The following is a 16,482-nucleotide window of genomic DNA, read 5'->3' as shown; positions in this document are numbered from 1 at the left end:
GTAAAGATTTTACCAAACAAATTTATGCCCAAAACCCTCTAAATTACATTTCTAAACTATGGCCAAAATTTTGTATTCATATCTTCTTAAAGAGATCTAGAGAAATCGCTAAAATTGCAAGCCTACGTTTTGGGGGCCATTAGAAAAAAGCTATCTATCATTAAGCAATTGAAAGATAATGTTGAAATTGAAATATTTGAAAAAGAACTTTCGGGAAATAAATTAGAGATGTTAAAGTTTTGCATGCCGCAAAAATTTTTATAAAACCTCTTTTCTTCTAGATTTAAGAAAAAAACCAAATGTTGACACCAGAGATTTTCAAACTTTAATCTCAATAAAACCACCGATCCACCACGAGCCTCCAAAAGATTTTCATACCAAAGTGAAGCCAAGACACTCAAGTGTAATAATGACGTCATTTGAATCTTACTTATGACGTGTTTTTTCGATGTATTTTATAACGTCAAAATCAATTTTTGACCGATATCTTGGTATTGGCTTAATGCAAATTTTTGACCCAGCACTTTTCGAAATCCGCTCGTTGATATGATTCTTTTGAGCTATATATGAACGTTAATGAATAATGGGAAGCGGTGTGCGTCATGCAAAATATATTTGGGACATGCCTTGTTTCACCCGAGTATATGGCAATCTTAGCTTTTCTCAAAAAAAATGTTAGAAATACCGTAAATCACCGATTTAATTTTTCAGGCTCTGAGAGGGGCGCTTATTCAAGCGGGGCACTTATTCAAGCAGGGCGCTTATTTTTTTATTTTAGAAATTCGTATATCAACAAATTCGGAATCTGCTTAAACTTAACTTCAAAAAAGGATGAATAAAAGAAAAATCCAATAAGAAACAGAAAAAAAAGAAAGCTAAAAGACCTGGATTTTTATTTTTGTTCCAATTTTTTTCGACTGTTAATCATCCGAAGAGAAATTCTTATCCCAGAAATTAGCCTAGGCCACCAATTCGAATAAGCGCCCCTCCCTGGAGGGGGGTGCTTATTCAAAGGGGGGCGCTTATTCGAGCGGGGCGCTTATAAAATTATTTTAACTAAATGGGGGACGCTTATTCGAGCGGGGCGCTAATTCAAGCGGGGCACTTAATCGGTGATTTACGGGCAAGCTTAAAATTCTGTGTCATTTGAAGCCTTTTGTTTGATTTTTTTTGCGTAATGAAATTTTCGTCACAACAGATTCAATACAAGAAGTCTATCCGTTACCAGCGGATACCCCTTAACCCTTCCCTTGCCGACAATTTCGACATTTTCGATTTCTTTGCCGGTGTCGGCATTTGCCGACAAGAGATATCTCGACCTATTTGCCAGAGGTTTTTTTTAATTTTACTGAAAGTTCGATTTTGAACTAGATTTCATTAAATAGCACAGTTGAATAATTAAAGTAAATATTTCTAAGATGTTTTTCATTTTTAGGCTTTAAACTCAAAAAGATAAGGACCCTCGAAGGCTAATTTTTAAAACTTTCATAAAAAATAACGCGTGTAGATCATCAAAAAGTCCTATCAAACTAGACGAAAAAAACGACACCGCTAGCTTACCGACACTAACATTGTAATCTTTTATTGAATTCTTACCCTTTTTTAACCTAGAAACGTCTGAATTTTATCAAATCAACAACGGAATATTTGATTAATGTCACGTAAAAAAAAACTATATAAGAGCAAAGGCTTCCATGGCCAAAATATTAAGAACAAGTTAAGAACATTTTAAAGCTATGTATGTGAGATGGGGGTGTAAAACTACCAAATGATCGCATTATTATCTGCACTATATGGAAGGTTCGATGTTTTCGAGATAACAGCTTGTTTGTAACTGGACGCTCCATTCTGTAAAGATCCTCGCCTCTTCTTTTGATCTAGTGCATTCTTCAAACCAAAATGTACGTAAAGGTTCTCTACCAAAACTATGAGCATACTTAAAACTAAGGAAATACCCATGATAACAAGAATGCCTGAAAAATAGGTCCATTCAAATTGTTGCGAGACGACTTTGGTAAAACAAAAACTCTCTTGAATCCATTTCTTACGTATTGGTTCGAATTTCTCACGGTCTTTCATACGTTGTAACGTATCAGAGATTTGTTTTCCGTACGTAAAACCTTTAGCGTAAGCAAAAGTTAACTCGTGCTGACCAAGATTTTCTTCATAGACGGTAACCTTATCACAATGTCTTGATAGCTTTGATGCCAATCCTTGTACAACTGAAGTAACTTCGATAATATGAGCTTGTAGGGTTCTAAACATGGAATAAGACTTTGAAACTTCAATCAAGAAAATACAGTTTTACTATAATTTTATTTTTTAAGTCCCAAAGGAACTGCGGAAATCCAAACATTTATACCGATATAATGTTTTCACTCTAAAATGAAGAGTATAATGCTCTTCTGTTACTTTTAGAAGAGTAGTAACATTGAGGCATGCGCGATAAAATTCCCACAACACGCCCTCAAAGGTAGCGAGCACCTCACCAAAAACCGGAGTTTTTCATCCCGTTTTTTAGTGAGTTCCACTTTGACGATTTTCAAAAAATAGAAGCCTTTCAAGTGTTTTGACGCAAGTTCGACTTTTTTGATACTGCAGAAGTTTCAAACGTTTAAAGTGACGTCAAAAAAATCGAATGTTTAGAGCCCGAAAACCTGGGCTCAAAACATTCGAAAAAGTCGCAAAGTGGAATAGACGTTACAGCGTAGCAAAAAAAAGCCGTGACGTCTAGTATAGGCTACCTTATCGGGGAAAACTTCGTCGGAGAAAATTCTCGTCGGGGAAAAATATTCGTCACTTGCTGGTAGTTGGTAAACGCATTAAGGCCGGGGAAAATTTTCGTCGGGGAAAAATATTCGTCGCTTGGCAAAATTTCGTCACTTTTCCCCGACGAAGTTTTCCCCGATAAGGTACCTCAAAAGTTAAATTTCAAAAAAAAGTCCGAACTGTGTTTCTCACAGTATACACCTTTTCGACCGTAACCACCAATTGCCGCGCGCGGGTATTTTTTCTGTCCGTTTTACCATACCCTAAAACCGTCCCAGTCTTTTTTCGCACCTATAGACAATAGAAAAAGGTGTAAAAAAAGATTGGGTCGAGGGTGGTAAAACGGATAAGAAGATGCCCGCGTGGCAATTGGCGGCTACGGTCGAAAAGGTGTATTGAAACTCACTTTGTGTGTTTGAGTTAGACTCTACACAAACGGAAGAAAAATTAATTTTGAGGACTAAGAGGGTACCTTTAAATTCAGTTATAAAGTTAAGTTCAGTTCTTAAGCTCAAAATTATTTGTAAAAATATATCGATTTTTACCCATTTAAAATCTTTTCAAGTGCTTCTTCGTCTGATTGGACGCTGTTTTCCAGCATAAAATCGTGCATCTTTCGATATTGTTCCAAGTTATGATTTTTAAAATATTCTTCTTGAGATTGTCCTCTTCCAGTTATTGTACCAATTTTGTATGAATTGGATGGGTTTTGAAACTGAAAATTGAAAGCTAAATAGTAGAAAGTTGGAAACTTCTATTTCAGACAATTTTTGTTACTTATCTGATATTCCAATAGCGGATTGGCGGCCGCCCAAGATAAAGCTATAAAGGAGTGGGCCAATTCCCCATCAAGGAGGAATGATAGCCGCCCTTTGATATTCCGCATCCCCAGTCGGGTTGAACTTTCTTTACCTAGAAGCCTGAAAGGTTGTAGGACCAGACAGTCCCCGGAAATGAGGGTTAGAGTTCAGGCCTCCCGATGCCAAATATGACGTGGTCTGGCAAAATTCCCGAAAATAAAATTTCAGATGGTAAACATTTTCTCGAAAATTTGGAAATTTCTACACATCGAGTGTCAGATAAGAAGGCTACAGGATTGTATAATTAGGTACGGCGTGCGTAAAAATGGAGGAAGGAGCTGCCAGAGGCAGATGGCAATGCTAAGAAAACATCCAATTTACCTCAGGTCCACTAAATCCTTTGAAATCATCCAAAGGTTGATTATCAATGGAACTTGCACATATTTTTGCTGTATATGCTGACATAAAGACAGTCATTGCGGCTGCGTAACCAAGTGCAACCAATCTGCCTGACCATTGACGGGGGTTCAGTGCACCCATATCTCTTTGAAAAGCTAGTCCAAGTGTGTAAGTGAATATTTCCCCAATTGGAAAATAAACATTTGCAGCAAATAACCAATGTAAAAGGTTTTCGTGTACGTAAAGAAAAACGATGACTAGAATAGTAGCACATAGAAAGGAGGCTGCCAACATGGTGGATAAAGCAGTGGCAAAATCCCAACGAATTTTGAAAGATTGTTTTTGGTCTGTTCTTGATATCGAGCGTATAAGTCCAAAATTTGACGTTAATAGGTACGGAACGAAGTCGACAACTCTCTGGCGCTGATACGTAACACTTAAAGATTGTAACGCCACGTCTGCTCTACCGGCGACAAGTTCTCCAATCATTCCGTTCCAGCGTCCGTCAATTAAAGCACCGTAAGCTCCATCGGGAACTACGTAAAGCTCGTATGTGAATCCCATTTTACGTTCTAGCAAATTGAAAACGTCTATAAAATAACCAATACAACAGCCTATCCTTGTTTTATGGTTCGTTTCATCTTGAACAACAGGAATACGGCAGTTATGTCCTTTAAAGCACACTCCATTTTGATTGGTTGTAGAGTTATCAATAAATTCGAAAACTAATGGCTTGAAAAATACAGTTGCAACTCGTATCGTGATTTTTTGGCTCAAAATAGCATGTTTTTTTTTACGACTTTGATTTGGTCGTAAAATACTTAAACGGTTTTGTTTCGCATCCTCGACATGTCTAGATAAATGGTGTTAAAAATAAGTCAATCTAAAAAAGGATTCTGGAAGAAGGATATGAATGCAGTATGCGAGATGATTTTAGGGCAAGATCACATTATCTCTGACACAACATTAAAAAAATCTTGTAAATCTAGCATATAATGAAACTTAGACAGGGAAAGGGTATGATGTTGAATTCACGGAAGGCATGGCTGTGGACAGCATTGATGGGAAAAATAAATTTTAGCACTTAATTCGAAGTTAGAAAAGCTACCATCATGGTACGGGAAAAAGAAGACTGGAACCGAGACATGTGAGACTAAATGTCCGGTAGCGACTGGTCGTCAAAATATCGACATGGATACCTTAAGTCAATATCTAAAATCCTTTGACAGAATAAAAGAATTGCGGAAATTTGACATTATGTAATAGTTACCTCGATTTATTGTTATTCGTGCCTGATTGTAAATTAATCTTTTGGTATTGAAAGTCTAAAACATATCGATCGAGACTTTGTTCGAAATCAGCTGAATTTATTCTCTCTAGTCTCAAGAACATAAACTTCTCTTTAAGCTCATCAAAATCTCGCTCTTTGATTGACCATAAAAGATAAAAGTGAACGAAATGAAGATTCGGGTACTGAGACGAGTAAGCTAGTAATAAATCAAGGAAGACTGGATTCAAGTGTAAGATAGCGTGGTTAAACCAATCAATTTGCTGTAAAATATCGTTAATAAATTGTGTTTCGATTGACAAAAGAAAACATGGCGCATGCTCATAGCCATAGTTTCTCTCAGCTACGATGACATAGAAACCATGAAACCCAGAACATTTCCCATAAGTGATGATGAGACGGGAATTAATGTCTTGTAGATCTTTGATGGTGTGGTTGCTGAATAGAAAATGTGAACTCTGGTTGTAGAAAGTCACCTAAAAAGAAAAGCAGATAAGATAGTATGTAAGTAATTCTGAGAAAACTCATTTCTACACGGAACATTTCTTTTCGATCCGAGCTTTGCAACCAACATCTAGCGACAAAATGGTCCTGTAATAGCATCAGATTGATATCAAACACACCCCCTTCTCACAGACCCGGTAGGATCTTTTCCCGGGGGGGAGGGGGGGGTAGTCAGGTAAATTGACCGACGGATATGTGCGGCGGTTAAGGGTATGTTTTTCAAAATAGCAAAAATGCACCGAAAGAGTGGACTTTTGATAAATGCACTGTATGGGTGGAAATTTTAGCAAATCTACCGAAAATCTTTTTTCTTTTTTGCTCTTTAAAATTTGAAAAAATGCACTGTAAGGGTATGAACTTCAAAAAAAAAAATTTCACTGTAAGGGTGTGATTCTAAAAGCCTTTTTTTCGCCGCACATACCGTCAGTTGGTAAACCCACTGCCCACCCGGGATCTTTTCAACCAGTGGGGATAAAAATAACGGACTGAAACTCGATGGGGATCGATATTGCCATATTTTTTATGGCTGGGGATTTCAATTCTTTTGTTTTTAAGTCAGAAAATTCAGTGGGGATGGGAAAAATAGTAAATATTTTGGAGTGAGAATTGGTTTATTTCACTATTTTCAGTGGGAAAACAATTAGAGAATAATTTTCCAACGGGGACGATATTTCGGCCATTTTTTCAGTGGGAAGGGGTCCCAGTGGGTTCTGTGAGAAGCGGGTGTTCAAACTTAACCTATAATGTTTCATATTCTTACCCCTGAAAAATCTTTTTGAAGATAATTTTCCATGAAACCACAAGTTACGATGTGTGAATAAGGACAAGTATCACTGTCTGATGAAGTAATGTGTAAATCAGCTGTGAAATTTGCCAAACTTTGAGAATCTCCACCATTTCTCAAATCGTGAAAACTTAGAACTGGTCCATAAATCTGTCCCAGCAGAAGTGAAATTTTTACAACGATTTTGAGCTTCATTGCATGGTCAGAAAATTGTTTGCCAACATTAATCCGATGTTCGGATATTCGTTGTCAAAACTAAACTTTAAGAAGAACAATTTTGTGAAATAACTTTATCAAACAAGAGAATTCGCTTTCTTTTTCATGTGGTTTGCTTAAAAAATGATTAATTTATTCAAAAATGTATTTTTCATCCAACATTTTGAATTAATCCCATGGAGTTATCATGTTAGATAAATTAAACATATTTTTCAATACTTCAAAAAATATCATTTTCTTCAATTCAAGAAATAAATATTACATCGAGTAGCCAATTTTTCCCCAACTTTAATTAAAATAGTGATAGCGAAATAAAAAAAGCTTTTAAAGATGGTTTTCCTGACCTAAGAAAGACTTATCTGATATCCCGATGGGAATTTGAAACAAACAGTGCCAAAGCTTTCAAAAAGCGAACCAATTTCCCCTCTTGGGAAGAATGATAGTCGGCTGTCGAATACCAAGCCAGGCTCAACTTCACTTGCTTGTAAGCCTAAAAATATTTCCACCGGACCCAACTATAAAGATATAAAGCAAAAACTGGTGTCCAGGCCTCTCGTTGCAAATTTGGTAACGTGGTCTGGCGAAATTCTGTAATCCAACCCAGATGTTAAAGGTCTTTCCAACCTTCTGATTTTCTGCATTTGCGCAAGTACCAGATAACCTGCCGACAAACTACCTCCTTTATCTCAATGCAAACCGATAGATCAGAAGTTTTTCCGACAACTAACGTTAGATTGGATAACAGGATCTACTTGAGAAAATCAATTTCCGAGCTGGCCAAGCTGTTAAAAGCGTTCCCAGCCTTCCGATCTTCTACATGTCACACAAGTATCAGATAACCTGCCGTCAAACCACCTCCTGTGGATACACTGTTGCTTATTTCATTGTCCTTTATCACAATAAAATTTCGAGCATTGTCAAAGATTTTTCCTTACACCCCTGTTCTCACTGGCCTGGTAAACTTTGAAAGAATTAAACTTTTCAATGCTGCCCAGCTAAATTTCGTTCATATTTGAACCAATCTTTCGGCTGCAAGTAATTTCGAATGAGGTCATGGAAAAGGTACCGTAGTGGCGCTGATAAGGTAAATCCTTAACTTTGAAAAAAAGTCTAGAAAAGTTTACACAAATCTTTGGAGTTTTGCAAATTTTTAAACCCTTTTCCTAAAACTTTAGCATTTTCAGTTGTAATTCTAATTCTTCTTCTAAATAAGATAGATATTGTGGTTTCATAAGGTGGTATTCGTAGGTCTAAAAAGGGAGCACATACCTGTACAAAGGTGACTGCCAGTGATTTTTAAGCTGATGATAGAATTTTAGACAATCTCATGACCAGGGTCTGATTCACACTCTTTTGACTCGATTTGCATATGAAAAAGCAAACTGTCATGCGCGAGACGAGCTTTATTTCTAAGTTCTATTTTTTCAAAAATTATTTTGTGACCCCTCTTTGGTCCCAAGTATTATTTCATCGGTGCTTTAACGTTACTACAGTGGAATGTTATCAATTAGAAAAAGCTTGTGAAAGGGTCTGAGGGATCTAGCATACTATCAACTAAAATCCTAAAGGGAACATCTAATTTTGTAATATTTATCTTTCTTTATCCTTAGAGTAAATAAGAAAGGTGATCTCAAAGGGAAGGATCCTCATTATCACCAATTTTCTAATCCGATATTAAAATATTTAAAACTAACTTGAAACACGTTTAAGATGGCTAGGAAGAACATGCTCATGGAAAGAGTAATGAAGTATAATTAACTGAAATAGGTCATCGATTTAAAGACGGCCGTCCTTCGCCAACTTTCATTTTATTTAAATCTTTGAATTCTTTGAAATTCAATTTTACGTGAATAAGTTTCGGGTTTGAGGGCAACGCGTGGGTTAGATTTTATAAATGAGCAAAAGTTGCGAGATTCGCGGAATGGCGAATTATATATTGTAGTAAGGTAGACTAGCAAGCGTCTATCTTTCCTTGGACACAGAAACGCGGGAATAGTGCTTATAATAAAGAGTTCTTATAAAAAATGAAAATTGCCGCGTGAGTTTACTAGTCTAGTAGTAAGGAGGAAATTTAATTTGACTCAAAATAATGATAACGATATTGACAATTCTTTATTACATAAAATTAAAACGTATAATTGGTCAGTTGGATATATCGCCGGTTGTTCATTTATATTGTCTCGACATTTTTTCCCAAATTTTCAAAATTACGAGTTTTGTACTAAATCTGATATAGGTTTTTAAGGACATCCTTTCATTCATTTATCAACATAAATCGATTATAACCGTAAACGTCAATTTGTTTGCTTTAGTCAAAGTCCCCATTTTGTCTTTAATGTGTTTGTACTAAAAATAAAAAGTACTTTGTAAACGAATCATAAATACGGATTTGTTTTGATTCTTAATTGTTCTTCTTAACGAGCATTAGTATGTGTTTGTTATGTGTTATTGTTATGTGTAGTGTGTGTGTCAGATTTATCCAGTTGCCTATATGTTTGGAGTTTATTGAACGTTCGACAGCTAAAAAGAAGCATGGTTGGCATGGGCAGAGGGCGGGAATGTGGGCATATTTGTGATAAAAGTTATATACTTATGAGCAGGTGGGCTGAAAGTATGTGTTTAGTGGGCTTGGATATAAAATTCCTAAAATTCTTGTTTACAGCTCAAAAGTCCAGTAAAGGCTTGTCCGAGCTTTCACTTTTAATGGTTACTTTGCTCTGCTAGATTTCCATTGTTTGTTAGAATAATACACCATCTTTATAAGAAGGCCCATCGCAACCTCGTCCCCTGCATATTATCAGCTTTTTGATGCTTACTGATAGCTAGATATTCTCTTGCCTCAATCAGTAACGTAAATAAAGCCTGGGATACACGGGAAAGAGGTTGGACCCATCAATCAAGACCATTTTCGCGTCTCTAAGCTTTGCGCCATGTTAGTTGTTTGTTTTGATTGAACAAGTTGTCAGCACCGAAGCATGGCCTTTAGAGTGAATACGTGCCAGCGCAGAGTAATCATAATCAATCCCGCTTAGAGATTACAACTGCTGTGGCTTTGGAAAGACATAGTAGCTTTCTCTAGTGTTTTATGATTATACAAAGTATCTGTCATTCTAATATTGCATCTTTCTACTTCACAAAAGACTAGAAATAAACATTAAGCATTATTGGAAAGATCTGTATGGTTATGTAACCTAGGTTACGGATTTTATCGTGACAAAAAGAAGAGAGAATATGGAGCTTCAAGAGACGACTTTAAGAAATACAAATACAATATGCGATGCAAGTGACACAGGAGTACAAAAAGATAAACATCAAAAGAAAACAGACATGCTATCATCCGATATGGAAACCAATACCAATCACGGTAAGAGCTTTTATTCATGTATGACTATGGAGATAATTGTGAAATACCAGTGGAGAAAGGTGATTTCAAAAGGAGAAAGGTCTTAAATTCCGTTGATCCATAGAGGTATAAAGAAAGACAGGAGATGAATTTGTCGGTAATTGGTCGTTAAAGTCTTTTGATTTCTTTTATGTAATAAATCAAAAGAAATTCTAGGCTCGCCCGACGAAATAGGACTTTTTAGTAGAACTCAAGTCTGTTTTGAACATTCTGACTATCAGCATCGAAGATTTCTAGCCTTCTAATATACGAGAATAAAATAAAATTTAGCTCCACGAAATTAGTTTGCGTTCAATTTTGGCATCCATTAAATTTTGTTTTGAAAAGATATTTTCTCTAGCCAGAAAATAAAAAGTTCTTTATAAGCACACACAATTTCAGACCCAATTTGTAGACAAAAAGTCGCTGGAGAATTTTGGAGGAAAGCATTAAGCAATAAGGTTCACCTTGAAGAAAATGTTGATCGAAAAATCTTGTCATTTGATGAAGGATTGCAAAGTTTACAGGCCCTTTTTTAGTCCAAATATTTTCTTACACCAATGTCAGAAACAATGAATCTCGTCTCATCTTATTTCCAACACTTAAGTTAGCCAATAAGATTTCACCTATCAACAAAAGAGCTCATTAAAAATGCACGATATATGAGATTATGAGCATGCATACCTCGTAATTTTTTTATTCGTAGGGCGAGCATGGCTACAATAGCATACTTCTCCTGTTTCTTTATACCTCCATGGTTGATCCGTTGTGCATTTTTTAATAAAATTATCCATCTCCTATGTATTGAGTTTTGAGGCAGATTTATCTTCAAGCATACTATTAGAGGCCCCCAAGCGGTTTTCGTGATGGCGTAGTAGGGACTTCTTTCTAGCGTGATTACGTGATTTGGGCGTGATTTGGAAATGTTTTTTCTTGATTGCATGATCAGAGGTGAAAACGTGATCATGATTTGAAAGATTTTAGAGCAGTGAATCTTTTTAGAAAGGGATGTGTGATTATCAAATTTTTTTGATCGTGATCGAAGACAAAAATTGCGTGATATCGTGATCAGACTTGCCGCTGAGAGGCCTCCTATTAGCCTCTATTTCTTAGCCTCTATGCCTGATTCAATTCATTTTTTTTAGCCTACAAATCGGAAGCATACTTGCTGCGTATACAAGTGCTCACTTTCTCTACCCGTAGTTTTTTTCAAAATTGGAAAGGAATGAAATGGAATGATGACGCTATTGTTTTTGTCGTTAATTGATGTTATATCTCTATCTCCGTGGTTTATAAGAACTCAATCGAAGCTAAAAAAAAATCCTTAACCTTAAAAGTGTTTATAATATTCAATTAAAGAACAATTACTTTTCAAGTATTAAGTTTTTCTCACTGCCCTCTCTAATTAGCTTGTTTTGAGTACATTTTTTATAAATTTCAAATAAATTTTTAGAAATTTAGGACCAAATAACGGTATAAAGCACATTTTATTACAAGAACTAATTTTTAAATGTTAAACTTTGAATGCTTGATTTGTATTTATGATAAAAAATACGTCCTGCGATGGAGTTTGTTAAAAAGTGAAATTAAATGGACATCGAAAATTGACACTAAACCATAAAAACATTCGTTCTTACGACATAGATACACGCTTTTTTTTATAAGAATGGTGTAAATCCATTTCATCATGGATATTCTTAACTTTTTTGGGAAAATTATCCTAAAATATTCTTACAGTATTCTTAGGTTAGGATCCTAATTCAGACTAGATTTAACATTTACTACATACGTCTCAAGCATAAAATGGCATTTTTGTGAAAGAAGTGAGCCTTACTTGGCGTCTTGGGGGTAATTGACAATTTATAATCGAAAACGCTCTAAACATGGCATTCTTAGCTTGAGTAGCAAAATTCCATGATGGTGATATCATAGTATAAGAAAGCCGCGGCTGGAATGATAACATCTGAATTTCTACTGTTCTATCTCTGTCGTATTTGATGACTATTTGTTGATCAAGAAATAAGTAGTGTAGCATCTTTAATGGTAAACTTTATTAGTTTGTCGTTAATACTTACTTCGCAGTGCGTTTTAGACATTAATGATATGCCCTTGATAATACACTTGCATTATAATATCATTGTGCAGGAAAGCTTAACAATAAGAAATTTAAACAAGCACAAAATGGCTGGGCTTAAAGAACTCAAAAATTAATAAGGTGCCTCGAAGTGCCTTCACAATATTTCAGTGAAATCTTTCTAAAAATCAATGAAATAGTACATCAAGATAATTCTGTGAAAATTTCAAGCCAGCACCTTCAAAATTTATCATTCAAACTGACAGGAAAGTTGTTATCTTAAATATAGTTCTTATAATTTTAATTTTGGCGAAAAAACTATCGTTTCCACAAAATACCCCTAAAATATGTCCACAATCAGTTAAAGTGTTTCATTGGGTACAGATTCAAAGATATCTAGAAATAAAAAATCTTCTTGTGAAGGAAATAAGAGAAAAATTTCAAAAACTATCTACCAATAATAAACTAACAATCTTGATGTTCTTATAAAGCTCGGAGACAGAGATGGAACAGCAATTAACTGAAAAGACAATGCGGTACATATTCCAGCCGCGGCTTTCTTATACTATGGTGATATTCTTAGCATTATTCTTAAATTTTTGGCCATTTTCATCATGGACATTCTTATAAAGTGTATTCTTATAAAAAAAAGCGTGTAGAACAATAATAGAAATTCAGCTCTATTCATTCCAGTCGCGGCTTTCTTATACTATGATGTAATTCTTAAGGATTGTATCAATTATATTCCCATATAGAAACACACATAGTATAATAATCCGTATCAGATTTCTTATATCTTTGTTTGGCATAGTGTATGTAAGTTAATGCTGTGAAAATCTAAGATTTTGACGGTTGATGTTTACTCACGTTTTTGAAAGTACAAGCACGGACCTTAAAATGCCAGTTTTACTTAAAATGGGGATAATAAGAATTACAGTAAAAGCTTGAGTCTCGGAGACTTTTTGAGTACTATCAGAATACAAAAAAGCGAGTTTAGAGTATGATTTTGAATTTTAAACTATAAATTCTTACCTTGGAAAACATTTCTTTCATTCTCAGGTTCAACAGAAGAAATGACGATGTTAAAAATCGATGATTTTTTACGTATGGTTGGTGAGTTTGGTCCCTTTCAATGGATCCTTGAGCTATGGTGTATCTTTTTGTATATTGCCCCTGTCTCACAGATTTATATCATGTATTTCACAACTCCCGAACCACCAGCCTGGAGATGTGTTAACGGAAGTAGTCTGTGCAATCTTAATGGAACACAACCTAGTGATAATAATTACCGATGTGAAATACCGAGATCCCAATGGGAATATGTTCAAGGGGAAGGAGTTTCAACAGTAACTGTTGATTACGATTTAGTCTGTGATTCAAAATGGTTGATTTCAATGACCAGTTCCATTTTCTATTTCGGAAAACTGTTTGGAACCTTTTGCGCTGGTTGGCTAGCCGATAATTATGGTCGTAAAACTGTTCTGTACCCATCCAATCTATTGTTATTGTCGGCTTCGTTATTAACGACTCTTATGCCGAATATATGGTCGTTTTTGGTCTGTCGTTTTATTGCTGGATTTGCGACCGATGCTACAACCAATCAGGCTCTTCTTTTACTTTCGGAATACGTTTCGACAAAATACCGACCAATCGCTACTAATATTTTGTGGATGGGTTGGATAGGAACTTTATGTCTTATGCCGTTACAAGCGTATTTTATAAAACAATGGAAAATGCTTTTTGTTGTAGCTGTTGTCCCTTATGTGATCGGGTTTTTATCTTACTTTTTTATCCCAGAATCTGTGCGATGGTTACGCACAAAAGAGAGGTATTCCGATGCAAAAAGTATTTTAAGAAGAATGGCACGTTGGAATCATAAAGAACTTGATGAAACAGCTGGCATTGAGAGGCCAATCATATCAACAAAACGAACAACACCTTTAGACCTGTTCCGAAGAAATCTAGTAGTATCTACTCTAGCCCAAGGCTGCTTATGGTTTGTTAACGGGCTAGTTTACTATGGTTTATCGTTATCAGCTGACGACCTTGGAGGATCCATGTATCTCAATTTTGTTTATGTCAGTTTAGCTGAAATACCATCCGCAATATGTGCTGCTGATTTTTCCAATCGTTTTGGCCGCAAAAGAACAACGGTTGTTGCGTTGATTTTGGCCGGTGTTTTTTGTATCTCCGTACCGTATATACCGTTAACTGAAGCCGGGAAACCAAGCCGTTTAGCTGTCGGACTTTTGGGTAAATTTTTCTTGACTTTGAGTTTTGATATCATTACTATTTGGTCGGTAGAATTATTTCCAACCGATTTGCGTTCAAAAGGATTAAGTTTTGTTTACATGTGTGGCAATGTAGGATCGACCGCCTCACCATGGATCGCCAAAGGATTAAAAGTGTTTTCAGATGAGGTGCCTTTTATCGTTATGGGTGTCTCCGCCCTAGTTGGTGGGGCGGTTGGATTACTGCTTGAAGAAACGAATGGGCGGGATGCTAAAGATACTTTGAATGAATTTCTTGCTGATGGAGTGGATAATAAGGAAGGTAAAGAATTCTTACAAAATCATAATGCAAATGTAGAAACTTGAAATGTGATATGGTGAAATTTGCTCTACATTATACACCCATGTCTCTGTTACCATAAAGATTTCATGAAATGTAAGACACTTTTTTCACCCGGCGCTATTTTTGAATTTTTTTCAGTTGGGAAATAAAAGGTTCCTCCTGCTTTCGAGTCAAGGACACAGGGTGTAGACATGGCCATCATACTTGAATATTATCAAACAAATCTTCAATATGATGGTGACGTAATAATGATCAATGCCGTATATCATCTTGAAGAAAAGTATCTTAGCTGTCAGAGAGAGTTTTAACTAAAATAAGCCAAGATTCTAATTATATATTTAACCATTTTTGGAAATTTATGCTAAATTACGGCCACATGTTAATCTCAGGCAAATTAAGGCCTGTCCAGATTTTTCAAATTTACCCAAATTTTTTATCACCGTTTCCACTTGTCATATCATATCACTTCATACATCGAAAGAAGCGTATTGGAGTGTAGATCACTGGAATGGCTGTGCCATAATTAATTTTTTCACCCAAAAAAAGATATTAGGCAAAAACCAAAAAATGCTGACGTCAGCAAACTTGTTTCTTGAATAACTCCAGTTTGGCTTATGGTAAAAACATGAAATTTGGACCAAAGTTGCACACTATTAAAAGGACCATTTTGAAAAAAAGATTTTTTGAAGTTTTGCTGACGACAGCACTTTATTGCAAGATTTCGTATTTTGCTGATTTCTGCTGACGTCAGCAAAATTTTGAAAAAGAAATTATGCAAAAATGTTCCTATTAATGATATGCAGCTTTTGTCCAAATTTCATGTTTATACAATATACCAAACTGGAGTTATTCAAAAAACAAGTTTTGCTGACGTCAGCATTTTTTGGTTTTTGCCTGATATCTTTTTTTTGGGTGAAAAAATTATTTATGGCACAGCTATTCCAGTGATCTACACTCCAATACGCTTCTTTAGACGTATGAAGTAATATGATATGACAAGTGGAAACGGTGATAAAAAATTAAGGTAAATTTGGATATGCCTTAATTTGCCTGAGATCTCGCGCTCTGAATCCGGTCTGAATCTTAATCTCGTTCTGTTTCTCAAAATAACACCATAGCTACAGTTAACAATCCGAAAATTGCTCAACAATTAAACGCGCCAGAATAACAAAACTTCGGATAGTGATGCGGAACAGCCACTTTAAAAAAGGAAAAACCAAGCTCGCACTTTATCTGCCAAACACTTCTCGCAGAATCATTTTAAATAAAGGTTTTGTTTTTAAATAAGAGTGATATCGTTTGCTGACTTTGACAGAGGTCAGGAAGGGAAAAAGAAAACATTTTTTTGCTTATAACAGCATAATATAACAATAGGCAGACACTGTCCTGATATGAAATATGTGTCTGATATGAAACGGGAACACTTACGTAAAAACAAAACCTTTAGGCAGGCAAGCTTGGTCAGCGGAAACGTTTTCATTTGATTTTCGGCGAACTTTCGGCTTGTTAACCATATGTACTATGCCCGTACCCACGGTATAAATTCAACACTATTTTTTATGAACCATATTGTAAATAAGCCTTCGTTTTTTTCTATTGTAGACTAACTTTGAACAGAAAACATGATTTTTAAGACAATATTTTATATATTAGAGTTATATTTCATGAATAAAAAGCAAAAATTATTGGAAA

At 35.5% G+C, this 16,482-nt stretch overlaps 2 protein-coding genes across 2 annotated transcripts; one reads left to right on the top strand and one right to left on the bottom strand.

Annotated features, from left to right (window-relative positions):
• Positions 1-1,556: 1,556 nt before the first annotated feature.
• Positions 1,557-6,819, bottom strand: LOC136803957 (glutamate receptor ionotropic, NMDA 2D-like). Its single transcript, XM_067060684.1, has 5 exons — positions 6,521-6,819; positions 5,239-5,732; positions 3,951-4,821; positions 3,315-3,484; positions 1,557-2,257 (listed from the first exon to the last, which is right to left on the bottom strand). Exons 1-5 carry the CDS (start codon positions 6,737-6,739, stop codon positions 1,762-1,764), a joined length of 2,250 nt encoding a protein of 749 aa, XP_066916785.1. The 5' UTR covers positions 6,740-6,819; the 3' UTR covers positions 1,557-1,761.
• A 3,110-nt stretch (positions 6,820-9,929) lies between these two features.
• On the top strand, positions 9,930-14,901 carry LOC136803956 (solute carrier family 22 member 15-like). The gene is made up of 2 exons (XM_067060683.1): positions 9,930-10,124; positions 13,276-14,901. Exons 1-2 carry the CDS (start codon positions 9,992-9,994, stop codon positions 14,811-14,813), a joined length of 1,671 nt encoding a protein of 556 aa, XP_066916784.1. The 5' UTR covers positions 9,930-9,991; the 3' UTR covers positions 14,814-14,901.
• Positions 14,902-16,482: the final 1,581 nt, after the last annotated feature.

This window comes from Clytia hemisphaerica, unplaced genomic scaffold (genome assembly GCF_902728285.1).
Source record: "Clytia hemisphaerica strain Z4C2 unplaced genomic scaffold, Clytia hemisphaerica genome assembly, whole genome shotgun sequence".
Taxonomy (NCBI): domain Eukaryota; kingdom Metazoa; phylum Cnidaria; class Hydrozoa; order Leptothecata; family Clytiidae; genus Clytia; species Clytia hemisphaerica.
Note: the sequence above shows the minus strand (reverse complement) of the source record. Positions and strands in the feature narration are given on the sequence as shown.